The sequence below is a fragment of the Rissa tridactyla genome, chromosome 16 (assembly GCF_028500815.1).
Source record: "Rissa tridactyla isolate bRisTri1 chromosome 16, bRisTri1.patW.cur.20221130, whole genome shotgun sequence".
In the NCBI taxonomy this organism is placed as follows: domain Eukaryota; kingdom Metazoa; phylum Chordata; class Aves; order Charadriiformes; family Laridae; genus Rissa; species Rissa tridactyla.
In genome coordinates, this window is record NC_071481.1 from 7,121,578 (window position 1) to 7,144,905 (window position 23,328).

General features: G+C 55.5%; 2 protein-coding genes across 7 annotated transcripts; both read right to left on the minus strand.

The window, feature by feature from the left end:
• Positions 1-310: 310 nt before the first annotated feature.
• Positions 311-9,833, minus strand: HTR6 (5-hydroxytryptamine receptor 6). 5 transcript variants are annotated; one of them, XR_008469488.1, is made up of 7 exons: positions 9,693-9,833; positions 9,102-9,599; positions 8,060-8,188; positions 4,355-6,872; positions 2,599-2,757; positions 1,744-2,345; positions 311-1,543 (listed from the first exon to the last, which is right to left on the minus strand). XR_008469488.1 is itself a non-coding variant. In XM_054222346.1 (6 exons), exons 4-6 carry the CDS (start codon positions 5,078-5,080, stop codon positions 1,926-1,928), a joined length of 1,305 nt encoding a protein of 434 aa, XP_054078321.1. In that variant the 5' UTR covers positions 5,081-6,872; positions 8,060-8,701; positions 9,102-9,599; positions 9,693-9,833; the 3' UTR covers positions 311-1,925. The 5 variants fall into 5 exon arrangements, 1 of the variants encoding a protein (XP_054078321.1); XR_008469487.1 differs by having other exon boundaries at positions 8,060-8,701; XR_008469489.1 differs by having other exon boundaries at positions 8,060-8,701; positions 9,102-9,596; positions 9,693-9,724.
• Positions 9,637-22,504, minus strand: NBL1 (NBL1, DAN family BMP antagonist). Of its 2 annotated transcripts, XM_054222350.1 has the most exons (5): positions 22,346-22,486; positions 16,018-16,082; positions 12,192-12,386; positions 11,868-11,979; positions 9,637-11,025 (listed from the first exon to the last, which is right to left on the minus strand). In XM_054222350.1, the coding sequence occupies exons 2-5, from the start codon at positions 16,038-16,040 to the stop codon at positions 10,771-10,773; spliced, it is 585 nt and encodes a 194-aa protein (XP_054078325.1). In that variant the 5' UTR covers positions 16,041-16,082; positions 22,346-22,486; the 3' UTR covers positions 9,637-10,770. The 2 variants fall into 2 exon arrangements, with proteins under 2 accessions (XP_054078325.1, XP_054078324.1); XM_054222349.1 differs by lacking the exon at positions 16,018-16,082 and having other exon boundaries at positions 22,346-22,504.
• Between the last annotated feature and the right edge of the window lie 824 nt (positions 22,505-23,328).

The following is a 23,328-nucleotide window of genomic DNA, read 5'->3' on the forward strand; positions in this document are numbered from 1 at the left end:
CGACGCTCAGCAGCTCTGGGTACGGTGCCGGTGCCCGGCTTTTCCTCTCCCCAGTTCCTCCCACCTCCGAGGGGGGCTCGGACCTGCTCAGCTCGGATCTGGAGCGATGGAGACGTCTCTGAGGCAGGCTGTGGGATCCCTGCTGGGCCTGTTTTGCCGGGCGGCCGTTGACGCCGCTGGCTGCAGGAAAGGGACACGATTTCTCTGCCGCATGAGAAGGTTTGTCCACAAGCAAACACCTTATTACAAAGAACTGGCTCCATGAGAGTAACATATTATTGCTTTTGAACATTTGGCTTGAAAAGGCATCTCTCTCTGTCCATCTCCTGTGTCTGCTGACTTGGCAACCTAACGCGCTTCCGAAATTCATTGTGTATTTTTCTACTCCTTTGTAACCAGAGTTGTAGTCAAAGTATGTTCATATGTTCTTATATAAAGCCATTTGTGGAAAGATGTACATATTTATCCTCCTGCTTGATAGCAAACCCAAGTTATCTGCCCACAAATGTGTGGCGAAAATGCTTTAAAGGGGTTGATGTTTGAACCTGTGCTCAGACCTCCCTTTGTCACAGTCACTTACCGCTGACCGCTGGGCCAGCTGTCGCTTGCAAGGGGATTTGTAGCAAATAAATGAGAAGTTACTCATAAAAACACTTGTTCAGTCCTGGAACATCCGTGGGCAACGTGGGAAGTAAAACTAATGAGACTTGCTTGGTGCGTGGCTGCTTCTTCCGGCATCCCGTATCCGAGGGATGCTTCGGACTCGTTCGTCTCTATAATCTTCAGGAGCAGAATCAAACTCGTTAGCGCGAGCTGGGAAACAGGCAGCGAGGCTGGGAGGGTACGAGTCCAGGGAGGGCACGGCAACCACCCGCCAACCCGTCTCTGCAGCCGAAAGGCACTTGAGGAAGAATTTCCTAAAAGCATTTGTTTTATTTATTTTTGAAGTGCCCACTTACCATATTACTCACTGTTCTCTCTGCTTCGGGCTGTGAGGAGAGTTGGAGGGGGGGCTGGCATCGTCGTTTAAAAGACAATATTTGGTGAGATTCTTATTTGACGGCAGAAAAAAAAATATCTTTTCTAATTGCATCATCTAAAAATTGATGGATTGTAAGAGCAAAGTGTGATGGTTATATGCCAAAAATAGGAAGCTGTAGGAAGAAATCTAAAGGGAAGCTGATTCCGTTACTACTGTCAGGGTACCCACAGAGCCACAAACAAGTCCAACACCCACACCCTTGCCGAATATCCAAAAAGCAGCATTGAACATTTTGCATCAAATTTAATCCCCCCGTAGTGCAGGCTGTTCCTCATTAAACACGACGGTTTCGCTGTGTTGCAACTGGCTGCTTTCGCAGGAAACTGAGAAGGATCCGCTCCAAATCAGGCGAGGAGATTAAACTCCCAAGAAGACGGGATGTTCCGTGGACTGGAGCAGCCCCAAAACCTCTTGTCCGTGAGTCACAGGATGTGGTTTCCACCGGTCCTCGCGGTGCGCTTGGTGAGACAGAGGGGATCTGCTGAGCCGGGTGAGCGGACGCTGAAAACAAAGCCTTGCGTTGGATTCGGGGAGACGAAGGATCTAGAGTCTGAGGTTCAGGATAACCGGAGATGAAAAGGCCACGGCTCTCGGAGAAGGGTGAGGGATTGGTGACGGTGAGCAAAGGAGGGATGGAAAGAGAGAGAAACAAGGCAGATTAATTCAGCAGTAAAACGTGGTTTTGCACTATTGAAACCTACCCGCAGAAGTGCTCGGTGACAACGTCTTCTCCAAGGAGATTGCGTTTGAAGAGGGTATGGAGGAGCTCTGCGTGGGCAGGGAGACGTCTTGTGGCAAATCGGCCCTCGGGAGAGTTTGCGCGGGGCTGGGGGCTCCTTCCCAGCACGCAGAGGTCTGTAACCCCCCGTGGGGACGCCCTCGCTCAGGCCACGGGGGTGCCGAGCCGCTTGGGCTGCAGCTCCGCGTCCGGGGGCTCCACGTCGAAAAGGTTGACCAAGCGGGTGCCGGGGGCCAGGAGAGGCCGGGCGCTGTCGCCGGCCGGCAGCGGGTTGTGTTCATTCCCCAGCGCCCCGGAGTCAACCGAGTCGGTCTCCGCCTGCAAGGTGAGGACGTTCTTGAGGGACGTGGCGGCGCGGGGTCCGCTGTTGGAGTTCCTCATGGAGAGGGAGATGGCGCTGGGACGGGGCTCCCCCGAGCGCCGGCAGCAGGGCAGGTATTTGCCCATGGCCCTCTTGAAGTCCCTCATGAAGAGCGGGTAGATGATGGGGTTCATGGTGCTGTTGCAGTACCCGAGCCAGGTGAGCACGTCGAAGAAGCCGGCAGGGACACAGCCGCAGACTGCCTGCGGGGGGGACACAGCAAGGGTGAGCAGCGTCTCCCACCTCGGCCCCCATCCAGAGGGTTTCCCAGAGATGCCAATGTTTTCCTTTCGAAGGAACCCTTCAAAACCCTTACGGAGGGTTTGCTCCCTGGGGAAATTTGGTCTTTCCAGCAAGACTTGTGGGCGTCTGAGATCCAACCCCGCTGGGTTCAAAGTTAAATCTTTTGAAAACCCGACGTGAAAAAAAAAAATCAACCAACCCCTTGGTCCTTACCTGCGTCACGTTGGTGACAAAGAAGGGGAGCCAAGCCACGAAGAACATGCCCAGGAGGATGCCCAGCGTCAGGCTGGCCTTCAGCGCCTTCTTGCTGTGCTTGTTGGCGAATCTCCTGCTCTCGCTGCCGGCCGCGGGCTGGCTCGGGGTGTGGGGAACCTGCAGCGGGACAAGGGGTGATGAGCGAGTGCTTCTCCCCGGGCCAGAGCACCAACCTCCCGCCCAAGAAAAGTGGCTTTTGGTGCTGCAAATCCTGCAAAAACCCCCACTGTCATTTCCCTTCGTGCAAGGGGCAGGAGGGTGGCACACGCCGCTGTACCCGAACCATAAATCAGGAAGAAGAAGCAACAGAAACCCTCAACATTGAGAGGTTTGGGGATTTTTTTAACGGTAAAATCGGGGCTTTAACATTAAGACGCTTCTTTTATAGAAAAATCCAACTCAGCCACTGTTTTGGTGAGGATGAAGCGTGCCCTAAAGAGGCAGCTCTAGCTGCTGATTAGAGCAGCAAACTATTTATGTTTTTAAAAGCAGGACGCCAAACGTTTCAGCCCACAAACACCATAACTCAATCCTTTATCCATAACTCAATCCTTTATCCGCTCTTGCAATCTAAAATGAAGTTATTATCTCAGCCTGCCACCGTAATTAAAGGAGGCCCCGTTGCCACTCAGCTTCCTGCCCAAAAAGTGAACAAAAATGGCTTAAAAAGATGAAACCTGACAGCTGCCTGGCTGACACCTTGTTTTCAGCCCGGAGCCGATTCGGGGCTCGTGGGAGTGTGCCGGGACACGGCGGGGCTGTCGGTTTCCCACGACAGAGCGAAGCGCCCGAGCATCCCCCCAGCCGGGCAGCACCGGGGCTGCGGCAGGTTGTGTTTGTAGAGTCCAAAAATGTGGCATTCAAGGGGAAAAGCAACGTTTTCTGATATTGTCTCTTTATTCTTTGATTCTCCTGTGAAAGTCCGGTACATCACGTGCGGGAGAGCTGGCCCGCTCAGAGACTCCCGGCTCCTTTCTTAAAAGAGCAAGAACAACAAACTAAATCCAGGTATTTAAAGGCAATTAAGTTTGTCTTTTCCCTGTAGGATATGAGGTCAATAAAGCCTATTACGCGGAATTAAAGCTGTTAGATTTAGTGGCAATTACCTTCTCCCGGGGAAACACAAACAAGCGCAGCCACGTTTGGGTTATAAAAACCACACACCCCGGTTTAACCAGCAACGGAGTAAGGAGGTATTTTGCGGGTCCCGTTATAGAGCAGGTGACAAAAATAGAAGCTGGCTGTTCAAAATAAGGTGCTCTCCACAATTGGGTATTTGCTGTTATTTAAGCTCCTTCTCCCCCGTATGTCTGACGCCCACCACGGCCAAGATTTACGAGTGGAAAGTCAGATAAGATTAAAACCCTCCGGGATGATGCTAGCCAAGAGGGGGGCGAAACTGCATTTATTTTGCTCTGCTGAGCATTTTTGTATCTTAATTTATTTCTCTGCTTCCGCTCATGCTGTTTCTGTGCTCCTGAGCAGCTTAAAAGCTCGCCGTCGCTGGGACAAGACGTGGGACACCCCCGAGGACGCCGCGGAGGTGCCATCCTCCCATCGCGGAGGGGGCTGTTGCCCAAAATCTCCCTCCCTGCGATCTGGTTGCCAAAGCCCTCATTCAGCTCCGGCGCCGAGGATGTCCCAAAGGCAGAAACACCCCAGGTCCCCAAACCATGGGGATTCGCAAGGAGCAACGTCCCCGTCGCCACCTTACCTGCGGCGTGGTCTCGTCGGTGGTGGCGGCCACGTTGGAGGCGAGGGAAGCCACCTGCACCGCTTGCTTGCGGGCTGCCAGGAGGATGCGGCAGTAGGTGAAGGAGATGGCGGCGGACGGGAGGAAGAAAGTCAGGCAGGAGGCCACCAAGGCGTAGGGCAAGCTGACCAGCAGCCGGCACTGGTCCTCGTCCCCCCGGGAGGTGACGTTTGGGGACCGGACCTCAAACTCCAGCTCGTGCCAGCCCATCTTGATGGGCAAGAAGGAGGCCAGCGCAGCCAAGGTCCAGGTGGCCAGGATGAGCCAGAGGGCCCTGCAGGAGGTCATGCGCAGCTTGTATTTGAGGGGGGAGATGATGAGCAGGTAGCGGTCCAAGCTGATGACGCAGAGGTTGAGGATGGAGGCGCTGCAGCACATGACGTCGAAGGAGTACCAGAGGGAGCAGAAGTCGCCCTGCAGCACCCAGCGGCCGTAGAGCTGGTTGAGCATGGCCGGGGGCATGACCACCAGCCCCACCATCAGGTCGGACATGAAGAGGGACACCAGGAAGTAGTTGGAGGTGTTGCGGAGGGAGCGCTGCGTGACGATGAGGAGGATGAGGAGGAAGTTACCCGCGGTGGTCAGCAGGATGATGAAGCAGAGGAAAGCGGCCACCCAGCTGCTCCCCACCAGCAGCGAGCGCTCCCCCAGCACGCTGGCGTTGGGGGCCCCCAAATCGCCCTCCATGAGGAGCCGGGCGGCAGGGCTGGCTCTGGAGCTGGGGGGACCTTCTCCAGCCGTGACCTGTGCTAGGTGATCATCACCGGAGCCAGCTCCAGGGGATGGACCATCTCTCCGTCTCCGCTCTGTGTCCGTCCTCCTTCCTCCTCTCCCCCTCCTCTCCCTCTCTTCCCCCACTCTCTCTCTTCACTGGCAGTCAGGGCAGAGTGACATTCCCGGGAGCCGATCAGCAGTAGCAAAGTCTCCCTCCCCGTTACTCACATTTCCTTGTCCCTGCAAATCCCCCCCGAGCTGGGATGTCCCTGGACACTGCTTCGGGATGCTGGGGACGCTCTGGACACAGGGGAGGCTTGGGATGCTCTGGATGCCGGGATGGCCGAGATGCCAGGGATGCTCTGGATGGCAGGATGCTCTGGATGTGCTGGACCAGGGAATTAGCTCAACCCCGGGATGCTCCAGACGGTGGGATGCTCTGGACCTCAGAGTACTCTGAGTGCTGGGATGCTCCAGTTGACGGGAATGCTCTGGATGCCAGGATACTCCAGGTGCTGGGATGCTCTGAACCTCAGAATACTCTGAGTGCTGATGCTGTGGACCTCAGGATGCTCCAGATGACAGGAATGCTCCAGATCCCAGGATGCTCCAGGTGGTGGGATGCTCTGGACCTCGGGATACTCTGGGCCACAAGATGCTCCAGATGACAGGGATGCTCTGGATGCCAGGATACTCCGGGTGCTGGGGATGCTCTGGACCCCGATGCTTGGCTCTCTGCCCCCCAGCTGGCCTTGGCGACCTGCAGAGCTCCGTCCCCCGGGGCAGCGGGGTCCCACCGAGCTCCTCCGTGCCCGAGCTCTGCTGCTGCAGGCAGAGGCAGCGCGGAGAGGCAGAGCAGCCCTGAGGCGAGCACGGGGATGCTCCCGGCTCAGCTCGTCCCTGAGGAGGAAGATGCAGGAGTGTGGGCAGTGTCTCTCCCGGGCAGAGGTGCGTCCAGCGTGCAGGGGTGCGTGTGTGTGAGGGGGGGTGTTGTGTGTGCAGGTGCCAGCCAGACTTTTACCTGCCGCTCTGCGATCCACAGAAAAGGATGCCGAAATGCCGATTCGGAGGAGGTGGGGCTGGGTGGAGGGGGAGAGGAGGAGATGAAATGAAATGAAATGCTAATGAAAACAGGGATCTGGTCTAAACTCCACAAAGTGGCAGGCAGAGAGTTCCCTTTTCCGCCTTAAAGTGACAGCCAGCACCGCGCTCTGCCTCCCCTCCGCCGGCACCGGAGACCCCGCGTTTGCCTGCCAGGTGGCCAGTGGCCCACGGGCCAGCAGGTCTGTGGCCGGGCCCGGCCGGTGGCACCGAGCACCAGGCTCCATTCTCCGCGCCGGTCGATAAAAAGCAAAATTTTGCAAAGCCAAATAAAAAGCGACAAAACCTGCCTGCAGCAGCCCCAGTCACCTGCTTGGAAAGCAGCCGGAGGCACGGAAAGGACTTGCCGGCTGATTTTCCAGCATTCTGCAGCCAGGGACGGAGGGTGGGAGGAGAAGCCAAGGGAAAAGGCTGCGCCCGCGCCAGGGACAGCCAGGGGTCCTGCCCCTCCGCTCCGGGGTTGTTTGGGCTGGCCTCAGTGCAGCCCGGGTCCGTGTCTTTGCAGGGGCAACCGTGGATGGACCCAGGGCAACTTGCCCTTTGGCAAGCGGGAGGCAACACATCAGAGGACCCAGCGGGTCCCACTGGCTTCCTCATCCCTTCATCCAGTTCAGAAGACGCTTCTGAATCTTGAAGTGCTGTCAGGTATCCCACGCTGCCACCGCTACGTGTCAAAGCCAACATCTCAGGATGCTTGGCAGAGACTGATTATTTTTTTTAATTACCCAGCTGCTGAAAGGGGTTTTTTTTCTTCCAACAAATGGCTGCAATTTCTCTTGGGGGGAGACCAGAGCCCAGGGCACTGGCTCCAGCACAAACCAGAGCCGGGCGTCTGTCTCCGTTGTGCCCCTGGCACCTACCCCCGCGGTCACAGGGTCGGACATCGCCCTTCCCTCCCTGTGCCGCCACCGAAGCCGTCCTTAACACGCTTCCCCGGGGGAGATGCCACTGCAGAGGTGTGGGCGAGCGCCAGCTGTGCACGCCGCAACGCCCCACCGGCCCCATCCCGCTGCACCCCCAGCCACCCACCCGGGACAGAATTCTGTCTCTTTACCAAGATCTACTTTTCTAATCACTTTTTCAACAACTTTGTCTGCTTTTCGCTCAATGTGCAATTCGGGTCTCTTGATGGAGGGACAGGGGAGATGCAAAGGGCTCACGTTGGTGCACGGACACAGCCCATATGCAGCCCATATTCCCCCAGGATCTCTGTGCCACTGGAAAACTGTTCACTGGGAAACAGCTGCTGTCACTCGTACCAGGACAAGCTCCCCTGGGAGCTCGTGCACAGCGTCTGCCCTCCCTCCGCTTCCCCAGGACCCTCTCCTTGGATGCTCCCGGCCAACCCTCCCCGGCCACCTCTGCGTCACTCCATCGTGGCAGGCAGCCCAGGGCAGAGCACACACACACGCGAGGCTCTGATCGCAGCAGGAGGTTTCTTTAGAAAAGCGCTTGTACCAGGAAACCCTCACTTCCTCATCCCATCTGTGCTGGGAACAAGCAAGAAAACCCACCCCGAGCCCACACCGCGGCAGCCTCCCCAGGCAGGATAAATCAGCGCAGCAGCACAGATTTATCCCAGCTGGGTCCAGGCGAGCGCTCAGCGAGGAAGTCATGCCGCAGTGAAAAGCCATGTTTCCTTCTCGGCCCTGCTGCACCCCAACCTGAGGAGCAGCTCAGTTTATCTCTGGAGCTTTTGCTTCGGAGAAGGAGATTGGATCAGGAGCGTGTCCTCCACAGCTGGGTATGTGGGAGGCTTTGTACGCTTGGTTTGGATGCATTTGCCAGGGAAGTGAATCGAAGAAAAACGGGTTTTAAAAAATCTGCCTTAAAATGAGGTCCAAATCCTACCGTTGTCCCTGCAAAAGCTTCTCTGCTCCGGCAGCTCTGCTGGCCTGTTTGCGCTCTCTGCCCTGCGCTGCGTTTCTGGACGCATCTGCAGGGGATCATGGTTTCCACCAGCTCTGCTCTCCAGTATCACTAGCGGGGAAAGCAAAACCAGGTTGTCAACAGCCACCCAAGTGTCAACACGGCAAAAAAAAAGGGCTGGTGAGCCAGAGTGAGTAAAACTGGAAGGCTGGGAAACCTCGGGGAGGACATCCAGGCAGTCCAGGGCTTAACGCAGCAGCCTCCAAGAGTGCAATCCACTCTCAGGATCTCGTTCCAGCCGTTAACTGGGACGGGCAGAGGGAGGACGGAGCCTGGCTAGCTACTTTGAAAAGATTTGTGTTTTCATCTGCACAACAGCCCTCCACTGCCTGCCTCCACTCAGGTCGTGTTGAAAGGAGGTGGAGACATCCTGCTCCAAACACCTTGAACGGCAGCTCCTGGAGTTTATAGGGACAGTCCCCCTGCTAAATCCAGCTCCTGTTTTCACCGTAAGCCAATAAAAGGGCCACATGATGGTGGCTGGTGACAGCATGGCGTTCTCCACCTTTTCCTGCCTCCTGGCTCTCCCCTAAGGCTCCCGTCCTTGGGAGGACACTGCACAGCCTAAAAAAAATTACCTTAATGCACAGGACACCTCCACCCCTGCCAGGGTCCTTCCTTTTCGACCCGTCCCCTTTGTTGTGGCAATTGCTGCCTTAACGCAAACCCTCTCCCGCTTGCCCACCCGGAGAGCTGCTCTCCAAACCTGCGCAGAGCTCCCAGCGCCCAGGACTCAAAGAGCCGGCTGCAGGGCAGGAGCAGAGGGGACCTTCCCGGGGTTACGCTCGGCCATGGGAGCGTCATCCCATGGTTTCTGAGGGCACAACCCTGCTGGGTGGCCAGGCGCCAGCGGGACCGGAGGTTTGCAAGGGCACACTCTGCCCTGCCCAGGGAATGCCTGATCCAAACACCCCTGGAAAGAGCCCGCTGGTTTTCAGCCAAGGTGCTTGGGTCCCTTCCTCACCCACGACGGGATGTCCAAGTCCACGTCCACGTTCGCCTTCCTCCACTCCAGAGGCACTCCTGGAGGCCGTGAACATCTGGATGCCACGAAACATGCTGGATCAAGAGTGTCACCTAGTGGCAACAGAGCCGATAAAGGTTGCACGATCCCGCAGAGACCCCACGCCACTTCCCACACAAGTGGGACCCGACACTTAAACCTCTTAAACCTCCGCCACAGGGGCCCTTGAGCACAACCCTGCCTGGGCCACAGCTGCTGCGCAGGGACCCCGTGCCCACATGCAGCCCATACGCTGAGCGTTTGGGGTCGGTTTGCCTTTTAGCGGCTCTCCCTCCTCCTCCTCCTCCTCCTCCTCCTCCTCCTCTTCCTCCCACATTGAACGCAGCAGAAAGCTAAAGGCAACCATGGCTCTCCCATGCCCTGGACCCTCCTGCGCTGCCGTCCCGCCTGGTGTCCTGCTGTAAACGGCCTCTTCCCCCGTCAGCACCGAGGAGCCTACTGCCGAAAACCAGACAGGCATCAGAGCACTGAGAAATGGAAGTCAGAACTAATTTATTTAAGAAAAAAAACAAAAACAAAAACAAACCAAACCTTGTAAAAAGGAGGGGGAGGCATCGATTACAAGCTCTGGAAGCTCTTGTCAGGACAGCGCCAAAGAAATCAGCTTTATACAACAGAGAGAAAGGGGCAGCAGGAGGGACCCAGGGCCGTCCCCCCACCCTGAGCCTCTCCAGCCCTGCATGAGCAGTCCCCCACGAAGGGACATGGGCATCCCGGCACTCGTCCCCCTTCTCCCTCCACCACCATTAAAGTGCAGCAGGGAGGGGGAGGAGAGGGGCTGGCTCCCACCCAGGCCACCCCTGCGGGCCACCAAATGTGAAGCCCCAGCACCCACGGCATGACCTAGCTCCCTCGTCCCCAGGGAGCTCCGTGGTGGCCCCCGAGGACCAGCAAGGTAAGGGCTCTCACCACCGGGGTTCCCAGCAGGCTCACACACGCAGCCCCAGAGGCACGTCCTGGGGCAAAACACTCCCCAGGAGCCACCGAATACGGGGGGGTTGGAGCCGAACTGAGATCCAGTGGGTGCCAGGAGGAACAGCGCATCCCCGCTGAGCCCCGTTTCCTTGGTCATGCAGGGCAGACAGGAGGAAGAAGGGATGCCCCCAGTCTTGCACATCCCAGGGGAGACGTGCATCTCTCCTGGGAGCGTGGAGAGGCTGCATCCCTTCTTCCTCCACCCCAGACACGAGCTGTTTACAAGAGAAAAAGCCAGAAGGGCTCAAGCAAGGGCTTCTCAGCAGATTCAGGAGCCTGCAGACAGCCCCTGGGGAGCCCAGCTCAGCTCTCGCTCTCAGCCGAAACCCCCTCGTCCAGGTTCCCGCTCCTCTCAATATATTATTACTATTATGTGCAAGTAGTTTTGCATCAGAAAACCCCGAGCCCTCCTCTCTCGCCCCGCAGCTCCAGCCCCACATCCGCCCCTCAGCCCTGCTTGTGCCTCAAAACGTTCCTCCAGCCTCGGGGTGTCGTGGAGAGCAAAGCGTGAGGGTAGTAGCTATTAGACAGGAAAGACTCCACCACCCCCCTCCCTCCCCAAACCCCGGCCCTCTCCCTCGCACACACCCCCTGCCCGCGCCACCGGCTGCCAGGACAGTCCGCAAGGGCCAGGTCACTCGTCGCCCTCCTCCTCGTGATGGTGGTGGCTGGAGGCGGGAGGTTCTTCCACCTCCTGTTGGTGGTGGGCATAGTGATGGGGGCTGGGACCTTCAGCGGGCATGTTCTCCTCCGCGTTCAGATAGACGTTGAACAGGGCTCCCTCGTGGCTCGGCTCCTTCCCGCAAGCCTGGCAGCTACAGTGAAGTATCTTCTCCACCAGCTTGTCAACCCTGGGGATCTCGTCGTTGCCTGGACAGTCCAGTGTCACCTGGGTAGAGGGACGAGGACACAGTGAGGAAGCACGCAGGCTCAACGCCTGCTGCACGTTGACCTGCCCCGTGCCCTGCAGGGCTGGGGTATTTTAAGCCCGAAGCGATGGATTGCTCCTCACACAGACAAACCTCCACCGTCAGTCTGCAAGGCAAGAGCTCCCTGGGAATGTCTCACAAGGTCACAAGCTGCAGAGACCCAGGGAAAATGCACCAACTCAAGCGGGACACTGCTCCCAGGCACTACTGGCACAGAAATATCGGTGGTAACGCCAAAGGCCACCCACAAGACATGCTGCTGAGCATCTCAGATAGCTTGGACTAAACCATCTGCCCAAATGTGTGAGCTGAAAGCAAAGCAGCGAGTGGAATCCAGCCCCCTGGGTGCCCAGGCTCGCCTCGGAGGCAGGGTTTATGGATCAATGGTGGCATGAAACTGTGAGGTCTGAGGGTGACAGGCAGATGGGCTGTGGGAAGCACTTCTGGACATGGAAGACGGCAAATTATCCCAAGTGGGAGGAGGCGACAAAGGGAGTGATGGAGAAAACAGGCACGCGGGATGAGCACAGGGATGAATAATGCAGGGACTGACGGGGGATGCTTCTGCAAAGAGTGATAAATGCATCATTCATGACAGCAGTCACGTTGCTTCCAGCAGCCCCTTCCACCCAGGCATCTCAAGACAGGTTACAGTCACCTGAGAGACACCCTGGAAGGAAACCACGAGTGGGAAAACCTCAGGGAAGGAGAACGACTCGCCCTAAAGTGGTGGCAGAGCAGAGCTGAGAGCCCCTGCGCGAGGCCCTGCAGGAAGACGCGTGGAGGCGGCAGGGATACTCACGATTTCCCACATGGACTGGGCTGGCATGCAGGAGTCGCAGTGAACCAGGGACTCTGTGGACTGAGGGAAGGTGTTGGGGACGCTGTAGCTGAAACACTGTCCCAGACAGGCCCTGCAAAGACAACGGGAGGGACGAGGGCTCGGGGGAGCTCCCTGCTCTTCCCAAGAAAAGCAGAAGGAGATTTGACCTTCCACTGAGAGAGACAGAAGGCAGCCGGGCAGAGGCAGGACATTGTGCCTGGCTTCTTGTGCAAGTGACAGTCCCCAAAGCCACTCTGGTGCCATCTGTAAATGGAAATCTCTGCACCGAGGGTGGATCCGTACCTGTTCTGGATGGACTTGGACTCGCAGCCGCTGTGCCCCACGATCTGGGTGATGTTCTTTGCCTCGCACCAAGCGCTCTTGTCCGGGAAGAGGGCGAGCTTGTTTATGGGGGGCGGCGCGGCCAGGAGCAGCGCTGGGAAGAGGGCACCAACCACAAACCATAACATCATGGCCAGCTCTGCCAAAATCCTACAACTGGAGACAGAGAGCAAAGCGTTAAGAGGAAAAAAAAACAAACCAGGGAAGCTGTTCTCCAGCGCCATGGCAGTTCTCGGCTGCGACGAGCGCTGGTTTGTCCTCCCAGAGCGTGGGTACCCGCATCTCCCTCCACGGCCAGGGAGGCTCCCCGAAACACGGCACGGGGAGCGGGAGATGCTGCACCGCCTCTTCCCTGTCCGAAACAAGCTCTGGGGCAGGCAGGCACCTGCATTACTTCTCCCGAGCTTTGTGCCAGCAGCAACAGCAGGCTTTTTTCAGCGTTTCCCACCCAAAGCCGGGCTGGGAGAAGTTTGCAAAACAAAAGCATCACCGCCACGGGCCTAGCCAGGTTGGAGAAGTTGCGGACCGCAGAAATGTTTGTATTTGAGGAAGGAGCACGCTTCCCCGCTTCCTTTTCTCCCACCTTTAAAGCCAAAGCTGGCTTTGGTGCAAGCCTTCCTGGAGAAAAGGGACCGCTTTCGCGGGAAGGAAAACCACTCTCCTCCTAAAATTGCGCAGCAGGTGTCGCTGCAAGGCAGCAGCAAGCAGGGAGACATGGAAAACTCAGTCCAGAGGCTTAGAAACCCGCAGGAAGGAGCAATATAGCCTTTATTTTTATAGAGCCACCCAAATTCAGCGAACGGTTAACTCCGAGGACGGGAATTCAGTCTGCACACAAGGGGGGGTCCTTTTAACACCAAGCATGAACCTCGCTCGCGAAGGTGGTCAGCCGAGAAGGTTATTTCCCACCCCCAGAGAAATCCCACGCAGGGTTTCCTTGCAGGCCAGCCAAGGTGCCGGCGCTAACACTCCCAATCACTGGGGAAAGGCAGATGGAAAAGCATCACAGAAACAGGGAAATTTTTTCCTTCGTGGGGTTTGGATGGAGTCATGGGGAAAGGCAGACATTTATACTTTCTAAAATATTTGTTAGACCCATGTTATTTGTTATTTCCTTCTATTTATTTATCCAGACGAAGATCCAAAGCCCACACTGGAAAGACTCCTGTTGATTCCCATGGCTCCTGGGCCCAGCCCTCGAACGCTTGCCGGGAAAGGAGAGGAAGAATGCCTTGTTTATCAGACGCCGGTGTCAGAGGCAGCTCTGCGCTGGGGACTCCCAGCCGGGCGTTCCTCGGGTGGCTCAGTCTATCCGCGCAGCCTTCACCACCACATCCCCGGCTGGAGGACCACCACGTTTATCTAAATGATTGAGGTGATCCACTGAGCACCTCTCACAGCTCCAGCTCAGCTATTTTCAGGTCATGACGGGGCAGAGGGTTTTGCTCTGTTGCCTCTCCACTACGCCCAGCCTCCTGGATCTGAATGAAGACGAGACGAGAGCGAGATGTTTCCCCATCCTCCAGCCCAAGGCAGCCAGAAAAGGGCATCCTCATCCCCTGGCCCCGGGATCTCTGGGAGAATCAGGTGGGGTCTCTGCTAAATTTTCTTATTTCCTGGTGATACAGGAACCACGATGGTATAACGCAGCAACACCTTTATTGCCACACCAACACCTTTATAGCCCTGGCTTCCTCATCCTCCCAGCACCTGTTCACGTGAATCCCATGGGTCCCTGGTGAGAATATCTGCACAAAGCAGGGTTTGCACGTCTTGCTCTGGGATAAGCAAAGGGTTTTAGCCCCAGAACTTGCACTGTCATTATTGAGAGCGGTGTGGTTAAATACATTTGTCCTCAGGACAACTCTCAGGGCTTACTTCTGCTCCCTGAATATTTTTTTTCCATGTCAATGGGGGAATTCTGCAATTTCTGCTAAGAAGAACATGGCTAAGCTGCGCGCGCGCACACACACACGCGCAAACACACACACTCTCAGTTTGCTTGGTTTTCTGAAACGAGCATCCCTCATTCCTCAAATGCCAGCGGCTCTGTGCTGAGGAATCCCGCTCCCAAAGGCAAGGCCGAGATCAGAGCTGGGATGTGACCCAAACAGCAATCATAACCCCGCGGGGAACAGCCGAAATTCCTCTGGAGTCAGCACACAAGTTCACTTCCACATGCCCGACTAGAGAGCAATTTCCTTCTTTCCAAAGAAAGGTGGTGGCTGTTTTTTTTCCAGGTTTCTCTGCATCTCTACCCAGAGGCAAACATTTCTATCTGCGCTGACAGCCCAGCTTCTCCGGGACCTTTTGTTTTTTCCCTGGAGGGAGGTGTTGAACAGAGAGGTGTTTCTGCAGCACCGGTCAGAGCAGACCCGTTGCCAGAGGCACGAAGGATCATCTCCGAGCATCTGGGCTCCTGTCTCGCTCCGATATGGAGAGGAAGATGAGTGAGGTTGTGCTCTGCTAAAGCGCAGGACCTGGCCTGGATTCAGGAAAGCACTTAAACATATGTTTAAGCCCTCTCCTTTCCTGACCAGGGATGTCTTTAACCGGGGCCCCCAGCAGCACGGCCGCCGGGCTGGTTTGCAGGGGGACAGTCGGCGAGTAGGAGGAACCGGGTATTATCTACAGACCTGGAGCAATCTTCAAGACACTCCGGTGCTGAGCACTGCCAACCCTTACTCATTTGAAGCCTCCAACAGGCCACATCCACACGGTGTTTTCCTTCTCCCAAGAACGCCCTGGAACCCGCAGGGCCACATTTCTAGTAAGTAACAAGGTTTATGCCAGTGCCTAGGAAAATATCTGATGCAGCTGAGTTTGGGAGGGAGCTGGGGCTGGAAACAGCCTGCTCCCAACCGCGGCGTGTTCGCTGGCGTAGTTCAAACCAGTCATGCAAACAGAGCTGCCACTAAAACCATTCATCTGACAGCAGCCACAGGGTCGGAGACAAAAGCATCGTGTTCCTTCTCCCCCCCCGCCCTGGCTGGGAAGGGAAGGGAAAAAGGAAGACAAGGCACCCGAGCAGGTTTGCAAACTCCCGATTAAATAAAGGCATTGAGCACATTCCTCCGTGACAAGCTAAATTACACGTTGCAGCCCCTAAAGAAACAAGTGTGTGCTCCCCGGCGCTGACCCCGGCCCTGGGCTGCCGGCGGGAGCAAGCACTTCCCCGCACACAGGGGCTTCTTTCTCTTCTTCGCACCGGGGCACATTTTTTTTTCCTGCTAGTCAAAGCTTTTCAAGCAGAAAGTTCAGCTCAGTTCCGGCAGACCCATCAGCCCGTGAGGGTCTCCCCCCTCTCCCTCTGCAGGGAACGGCATGGCAGCTTCCTCCGCCACCCCTTCAGCACGCATTTGAGAAATCAAATGACTCAGCCCTTGAGCCTGGCACATCCCAGACTCCGGAGACAAACAACTTCTCAGCGCAACGCACAGCTGCAGCCTTGTGGTGAGCGGCCCCGGAGCCCTTTTCCAGCCTGTCCCCACAGCCGAGGAGCTGAGGGGCAAAATGTCCAAGGCTGATGGGTCTCAGCTGTACCAGCTCGGCATCCCTTGGAGACCCGGAGAGCCTGGCAGGAGCCCTGCTGACGGCTGAGCCTCCCATGAGCCTGGTGGCAGCACGCTCAGATGGTTCGCGTCACCCAGAAGAGCTCCTTCCTCCCATCCCGACAGTCCCAGGGACTCTCAGGAGTCCCGCAAACAGGACAGTCCCCGCCAACGCCTGGAAGCAGCTGGGAAAATCTACATGGTTACATCGGCTGGAGGACAATCACGGGAATTACCTCGGAGGCCACGTTCCCACCATCCAGCCCACAGCTGTTCCCGGCCATTTGGAAACCAAACACTTCTGGAGGAAAATAAAAAAAAAGATCTAATCAGTTTTACCCTCTTTTTCCAGTGGGAAGTTTACACCATAATACAAGACAAGCCTGCAGGTGGACAAGGGGAACATTTCATGAGTAGTTTATAGGTATTTTTCTTATCCAAGATCTTGCAATTTTGCCAAACACATAAAACCACAGACACAGGTATATTGTGCTCATGGCCACACACGCAGCGTCCCAGGTTCTGAGAGACAAGAAACCCCTGAGTTTTACAAACATTGCTCGAAGCCTGCAAATACAGCACAGAAATAGTGTCGGCTCCACACCGTAGCTAAGGAAAATGAGGTAGGAAGCCGGGAAACGGCCTTACCTCAGTGCCTGAATCAGTGATTCAAGTCCTTGCATGAGATGCGTGAGATCTCAGCGAGACGGACAAGGCGAAGGTTTCAGCTCCTGGTCTGGATCAGAGCTGGGACCTCCGCCACCTTCGTGCTGCGACACGAATCACAGCAGTCCTGCCTTTGCCTTCAACTAGTTATTTGGGCCATTTTGCTGAGAAAAGCTGCTGCACGGCGCTGCCAGGAGAAATGGAAGCCCCAAAGACGTGCACTGCTCCGTGCCTCAGTTTCCCTGCTTGTAAGACCAGAGACAGGGGAGGGCCGTACGCCGAGCAAGCTGACGGGAGTGGGAAAAGCACGGGGAGGTCTTTGGAGCGCCAGAATTCCTTCGAGGGAAGAGGCTGCCTGGGGCAGGAGGGGAGGGATGGCTGCCAACAGCCCTTGCCCCACACGATGCGGCGTGCGTTCCTCGACGGGACGGCGTTTGGGGGAAACGCCAGGCTGCAGGGCAGGCGGGAGCCAGGCCGGGACATCGCTGTGCGGTGGGGGATCACACGAGGACCCCGTGCTGCTGGGCAAGGGGGGAAGAGAAAGGTCTCCAGGGACTTGGGTGGGATCAGTCCTGTGCGTGGAGGTGGCCAGGAGCCATCTCTCTTGCAGGTAGCTGTAAACACTAAAAGGAAGCCAATTATTTAGACATCTATAAGGAATAAAAGCCACGGTAAGTGTTTGATTTGGTGGCAACTGGAAAGAAACGTATACCAGTCCCAGAAAGATCCAGAGCATGGGTCTCCTTAGACACAGGATTTTGTCTAAACAGTAATTTCTGAACGCTACAGGGAATTGCCTCTACGGAATCTCAACTCAAATAATACTTGCTTACATGGAACTAAAAGTATTACAGGCCAACGTCAGTAGGAAGAGTTTAAATCTAAACTGGGGAAACCTGAAAGGCTGCTGTGTACTGAAAAAAAATATCACAACAACTTAACTTTATTCAATACTTTCTCCTACCCAATACTTCCCTCTTTTTTTTAATTTGCATTTAGCTACATATTTTTCACTTTGGTTGCAAAAAATACAAAGTGCGACATTCTTTAGCAGACTCTCCTGTTGAGCCTGCAGTAGCCCAAATTAATTTGATCGATGAATTCGTGAGAGGAGAGGGAAGAGAACTATGCACTGCAAATGGTTAGAGGTAACTCTTCCGGACAGCAAGACAGATGAGTGCCTAACTGAGCACAGAGGTCTCTTCTGAGCCGAGAGCTTCAGGCTGCCTCTGCTGAGCTGCAAAATCTGGGAAGAAATTACAAAAACAAAAACAAAAAGGAAACTACCATAGGAAGACCTTTGATATTTAACATGCGCAAAAATCAATCTGAAAAACTTTTCGATGATGGAGCAAAAGCCATGACATTGCTCACCGCGGATCTGGCTGTCTCTGCTCCTTTCAAAAGCAGGACATGTTAGAGCTTCCCTTTCCGTAACGTATTAATTTCCACTCAAGCATGGTTGGGCGATTCACAGAAATAAAGCAGGAATAGAGAAAAGCAGCGCAGAATTTTTAAAGCCCTCTCCCCTCCCCACTTTGGCCAGGATTTCAAAAGACTTCGGTACACTGGGAGTTTAAATCTGGCTTCTCAAGCATGCACTGAGCACTCCAGAAACTCGTTTTATGCAGCTGGAAAAAAAAAAAATCCAAGCTCCTTTACCTACAAAAGTCATTGGAAAGCTACCTGTGGACTTAGATAGGCTTAGAATGGGGTCCTAAAGGAGCTCTGCTGGAAAAGGGACACACTAATGGCCTGTGGAGGAGGCAAGAGTAATATAAACAGTTTCTGGTAATTTATTTCAATTGCTCGATTTCTTCAGCTTTAAGAACAATCACGGCCAGGAAAATGGATCAACCTAAAGCACAGGAATATATCCTGGTCCCACACCACCCTCCACTCCCTCTTTTTCTCAAGCACCTGCTCAAAATGGGGGGCGTTGCAGTCTCCGAGAGCAGCGGGGCAATGGGATGGGAGCGAGGATTCCCTGTGTTGGGGACCTGGAAAACAAGCCTGGTACCAGCCTCCAGCAGCCGGCAGTTTTGGGGAGCAGCTGGACTGGGGTACCTGGGCGAACTGGGGCAAGGGAGCGCGTGCAAGGCTCTGTCTGAGACCCTGCGCAAGGACGGACTAGTCTGCAACATGCTTTGGCTAGAACAGTCCCCAGCGGTAGGTCGTATCCCAGCGCGTTGCAGATAATATGAAAAATAGGCACTTTCAAACACAGCTGTTAGCAGCGTTTCAGCCAGAGGCCTTGCTCGCGTGTCTGGACCTGAACAAGGCTCGACTCCCTCCCGCCTTTCCCCTGGAGCTGGTGTTTCCCACACGCTCCCTCCGCAGAGCAGCCACCCAGCCCGGCTGGGGCCGAGGGTATGGGCTGCAGCTTTGGCTGCGCAGGAGGACCATCTGTGCCCAAACCTGGACCGTGGATCCGAAACCCCTTTGAAAATCCCACGCAGCAACAGCGCACGCTGCCCTCCGGCCGGGCTGCCCTCTCTAACGCCCTCTCTGACCCCTACAAGCAGCGATTTCCCACCCAGCGTGGAAAGGGGCTCTGGCTTTTCCTCCTCCACAGCATCACTAATGGGGAGCCTGACCACTGTCACCCGCTGTCGGCATCTCCCCGAAGCACCTGGCTCGCCCCGCAGCGCACAGTCACGCCGTTTCAGCCTCTCCCCTCCTTTTTCGGTGAAAACAGCTTTCACGGGCCCGGTGGTAAAATCCGCACTGCCTCTGGGAAGGGTCCCAAGCGCCGTTGACTTTTACCCGTGTTTGATTTGCAGGCAGGCAGCAGCGATTTCCCCGGGGGAGCGCTTCTCCCAGCAGGACCAGTTCTGCTTTCACTTAGAGTGAGGTAAACTGGGACCGGCTCCTCCGAATGACTCCGCTGGTGCAAATGAGATCAGAATCTGGCACCGCTCGCCTTACTCAAAACAAGCATAACTGGAACCAGATAAAACCAGTTCTAGTACGGAGTGGCCACCGCGATTATTATTTTTTTAATTGAGCACACACGCGGTGTAAGGCCATTCTGCAGGCGGAGATGGGAGTTGTCTCAAATGCCAACCACGCTGGCTTTCGGCTCGCTCGGTCATTCATTACCAAACTTGCAGGAAAAAAATCAAGCCGTGCCCTACGCGGCGGGGTTGCGCCTGCAGGATCAGGTTCCCAGCTGCTGGAGCAAGAGGTGGAAAGAGGGGAAAGAGAAAGGGGTTTGCGGCTGAAGCTGTGGATCTTTCAGGATCCATCCTGCCATTTCCCTTCTCCCTTTACACCCATTCAGGCCATTTCCTGGCCACAACAGCAGAAATCCAGTCCTTTTGAGCACCCTTTTGCCCTCTTTTAATCTCCGCTTTACACTGCATCAGCCTTCTCAGTTTTGACAACATAAAACCCAACATCTGCGTCACTTACCCACGGCACTGCCTGCAATATCTCCAATCCCGAAGCATAAAAACATGTGGCACGGCGGGGCCAGAGGCTTTTGGGGGTAACGTAACAGCTCGCAGCCCGGTTGGTATTTTCAATTGCTACCAGACGTGCTGGGGGCTGACCTCACACTTGACATTTAGACGGTCCCTCCTAAAACTGCAGGATCGGGCCCAGCAACCACAACGAAATCAAAGCGTGAGCCGAATGCTGGTCTCTTCCCCTCTCTGGACAAGTCATCTGAGCTCTGCTATCAGAGAAGAAGGAGGCGTAAGCCACATCTGAGAGAGCGACCGAAGCAAGGGCCTGATCCTGACACCATTTCCAAAGCTCAACTCCAAAGGACTGGAATCTTAGCTGGAATGGATGTAGCGGTCCAGCCCGGCTCCACAACTGGTAGACAAGAGTGTTGGGTTGCTCCGTTCCCACCATCGGAGCTAATTTACGCCCAGGAAAGCCCCAGCCCCCACCGCCCCGTGTCTCTCCCTCCCTAAACAGCACTGTGCAAGCAACAAAGGTCTGGGAAACGGCAAGCGCGGCTCCCGCCAGTGCTAACGGGAGGCGCGGAGGATAGGCCACCCCTCATTCCCACTCCGGTCCTCCCCCAAAAGCACAATTTTATCAGCCATTCAGGTTTTTAAGAGTCTGATTTGAGCGCCTGAGAAGTTTCTCTGCTCTCAGCCGTGCTGGACCCGCCGCACTCCAGTCCTGTCTTTATCAGAGGGGATCTCCGAGCCCGGGCGACTACAGAGGAGGTGTTTTTTTTTCCAGCAGACTTCCAAAAAAAAAAAAGGAGCAAAGCCCTAGGATGGAGCAAGTCCCCATCTCTGCTGCCCCACGGTCGCTGCAGCTCTGATACAGGAGCCAGCAGAGATATCGCTAACGTTTTAACGGGAAGAGCACAGAGCTCGGGGAGGAATAACTGCCCGGGAGTTTGCTTCTCGGGCAGGTTTCCCACAACTACACCAGCTTAACGCCACCTCGGCAATGCCAACACACGCCGCGAGCAAAGTTACTCCGATACGGGCAGGTCTTCACGGCTACTTTAAAAGCAGTTTGGCTCGGGGCTCAATCCTGCACTTCCTGGGCACCCAAAATTCCCTCCAGCTTGAGTGTTTTCCTCACTCCGGAAAGACGAGCGGGCACTGGGGAAGACTTTGCTCGTTTGCCCTTTTTGCAAGACTGCAAACTCCCGAAGCTGGAATTCAGCGCGGAGAGGTCAAGCCAAGAGCCCGGATTCTTCTCGGGGCTGTTTGCAAACACTTGGGATTTTTATACTGAAGGCAAATTCCATTTCCCATCCTGCGGTTTGCAAATTTGAGGCGAGCTGCCTCTTTTGAGATGGGAGACTGCCTCCGAAAAGCAAAAGTGCCCATTGTATACAGCTGATTTTTGGCTGGTTGGACACTGCAAAGAGGACATTAAGTTCTTAGGCTAAAAATACAAGGGAAAATCTGAGCCTCGCCGTATCACTAGGATCTTTCCCACTCCTTTCAATAGGGCGCAGATTTTTCCCAAAAAGTCCCGCATGGCAAAGCTATAGTTCTCCAGCTCCACAAACACTTCGCACAGGCTGAATTTTGAATTTGATGGGATTAATCCTATACATAAAAGTTAAATTGCAGAGCAGAGCGTAAGTTTCTCGTAAGAGTGCCCTCGTAAGAGAAATATTAGCAGAAATGTTAGCAGGCTATAAGAGATTGTCCGGATCAACTTTAATGCAGCCTGAAAATGGGCTAAAGCATGTTGTGTCCCTGGAACATCTCTTAGAGAAAAAGAGAAAGTCCCACTGTGCATAAAACACAGAGATTATTGTATATAACAAATAAGAATTGTCGCAAATACTTAGCCAAACTGCAATACTATGTTACGACTCAAGAAACAGGTAGAGATATATCGGATATAAGCCTTCGTAATATTCCAGTAAGCACAAAACCTATTTGCAAGGATACAAGGATGTAAATTCATCCCCAGTGCAAACTTTTCAAGTAACAAAAGTTTACTACCTTGCCATCAGGAAAATTTCTGATACCCGAACTACTACACGTCCTCTGGCTTTGCGGTTAATTGATATACTGAACATTCCCATTCTTTCCTCTGCACTTTTGTTCGAAACCCAAAATAGATGGGAAGGACTCTCTGTACCACAGATGTGCAACCGATAGAGCGCGGCTCCCCATATCCTATTCTTTTATTTTATTTGAGCTAAAGCGGCGGTGGAAATAGTTTAACGATTGCACAGCAGATCCCCCGAAGTCCGCCTCATCTGCAACTGATTTCTGCCCGTGGCAATATTCTCATCCTCCCGGCCATCAATCACCCGGGGCGTGGGGGGGGGAGAGAATGGAAGGGAAAGGAAAAGAGGCGGAAAATCTGGTGCTGATCAGCGGCGGGGAAAAAAAGCAGCAGGTCCGCAGGGCGGGGGCGAGGAGGAGGGGGGACGACACACACAAAGCCAAGGGTACTCACCACCCAGGCGACGGCGGGCACATCCCATGGGGTCCGGGGCGGCGGGCGGCTACAGCCCCGCGGTGCCCGGCGGCTGCCGCATCCTCGGGGCCCGCGGGGCGGGCGGGAGCCGGGAGCCTCCCTCCTCCCGGTGCCGGGAGCCTGTCGCCTGCCTCCCTCCCTCCCTCCTTCCTTCCCTCCCTCCCTCCCTCCCTCCCTCCCTCCCTCCCTCTTCCCGGTGCCGGGAGTCCGCCGCCTCCCTCCCTCCCTCCCTCTTCCCGGTGCCGGGCTCCGGGCGGTGCCGCCGGCCCCGCCGCTCGCTATTGCACAATCGGGGCGGGTGGAGGGGGGGGAAGAAGAGAGAGGAGGGGAAAGGAGGGAGGGATGGAGGGAGGGAGGGACGGAGGAAGGAGGGAGGGAGGGAGCCGGCCCGCCCCGCCGGTGTATGGAGCGGGACGGAGAGCCCCGAGCAGCCCCGGGAAGAGCAGCCCCCGCCGGCCGCCCCCCGCTCCCGGTGCCCGGGCGAGCGCCGGAGCCCCGCCGGGGCGGCCCCCGGGATGGGCACGGAGCTCTCACCGCCCGGCCTGGGCGATGAAGTCCCCGGCGAGTGCTAAAAACGAACGGGGAGAGCCCGCTGGCAACGCGCGGCCGTAAAAACGAGCTGGCTATCGAAGCAAAGCTGTGTGCGAAGGTAATTTCCCAGCGTTTGCTCCTGCAGGGACATAAACAAAGTCTGGATTTGGCTCGCTGAACGCAAACAGTTCCTATTTAAACATAATACTTGATAGAGACCGCTTGGGGTAGAGTCCTAGCCGTGGTGAAAACTTTGGGAAAGTCCTCCAACAGCGGAGAGGATGGGCTTCTCTTCTTTTTTCTTTTTCCTTTCTTTTCCCTTCCTCCTTTTCTTTTCTTTCTCATTCTTTTTCTTCCTCTCTTTCCCTTTCCCATTAAAAACCTAACAGACAAACACAATCCCAGTGAAACCCCATTCATTGCTCCCTTTC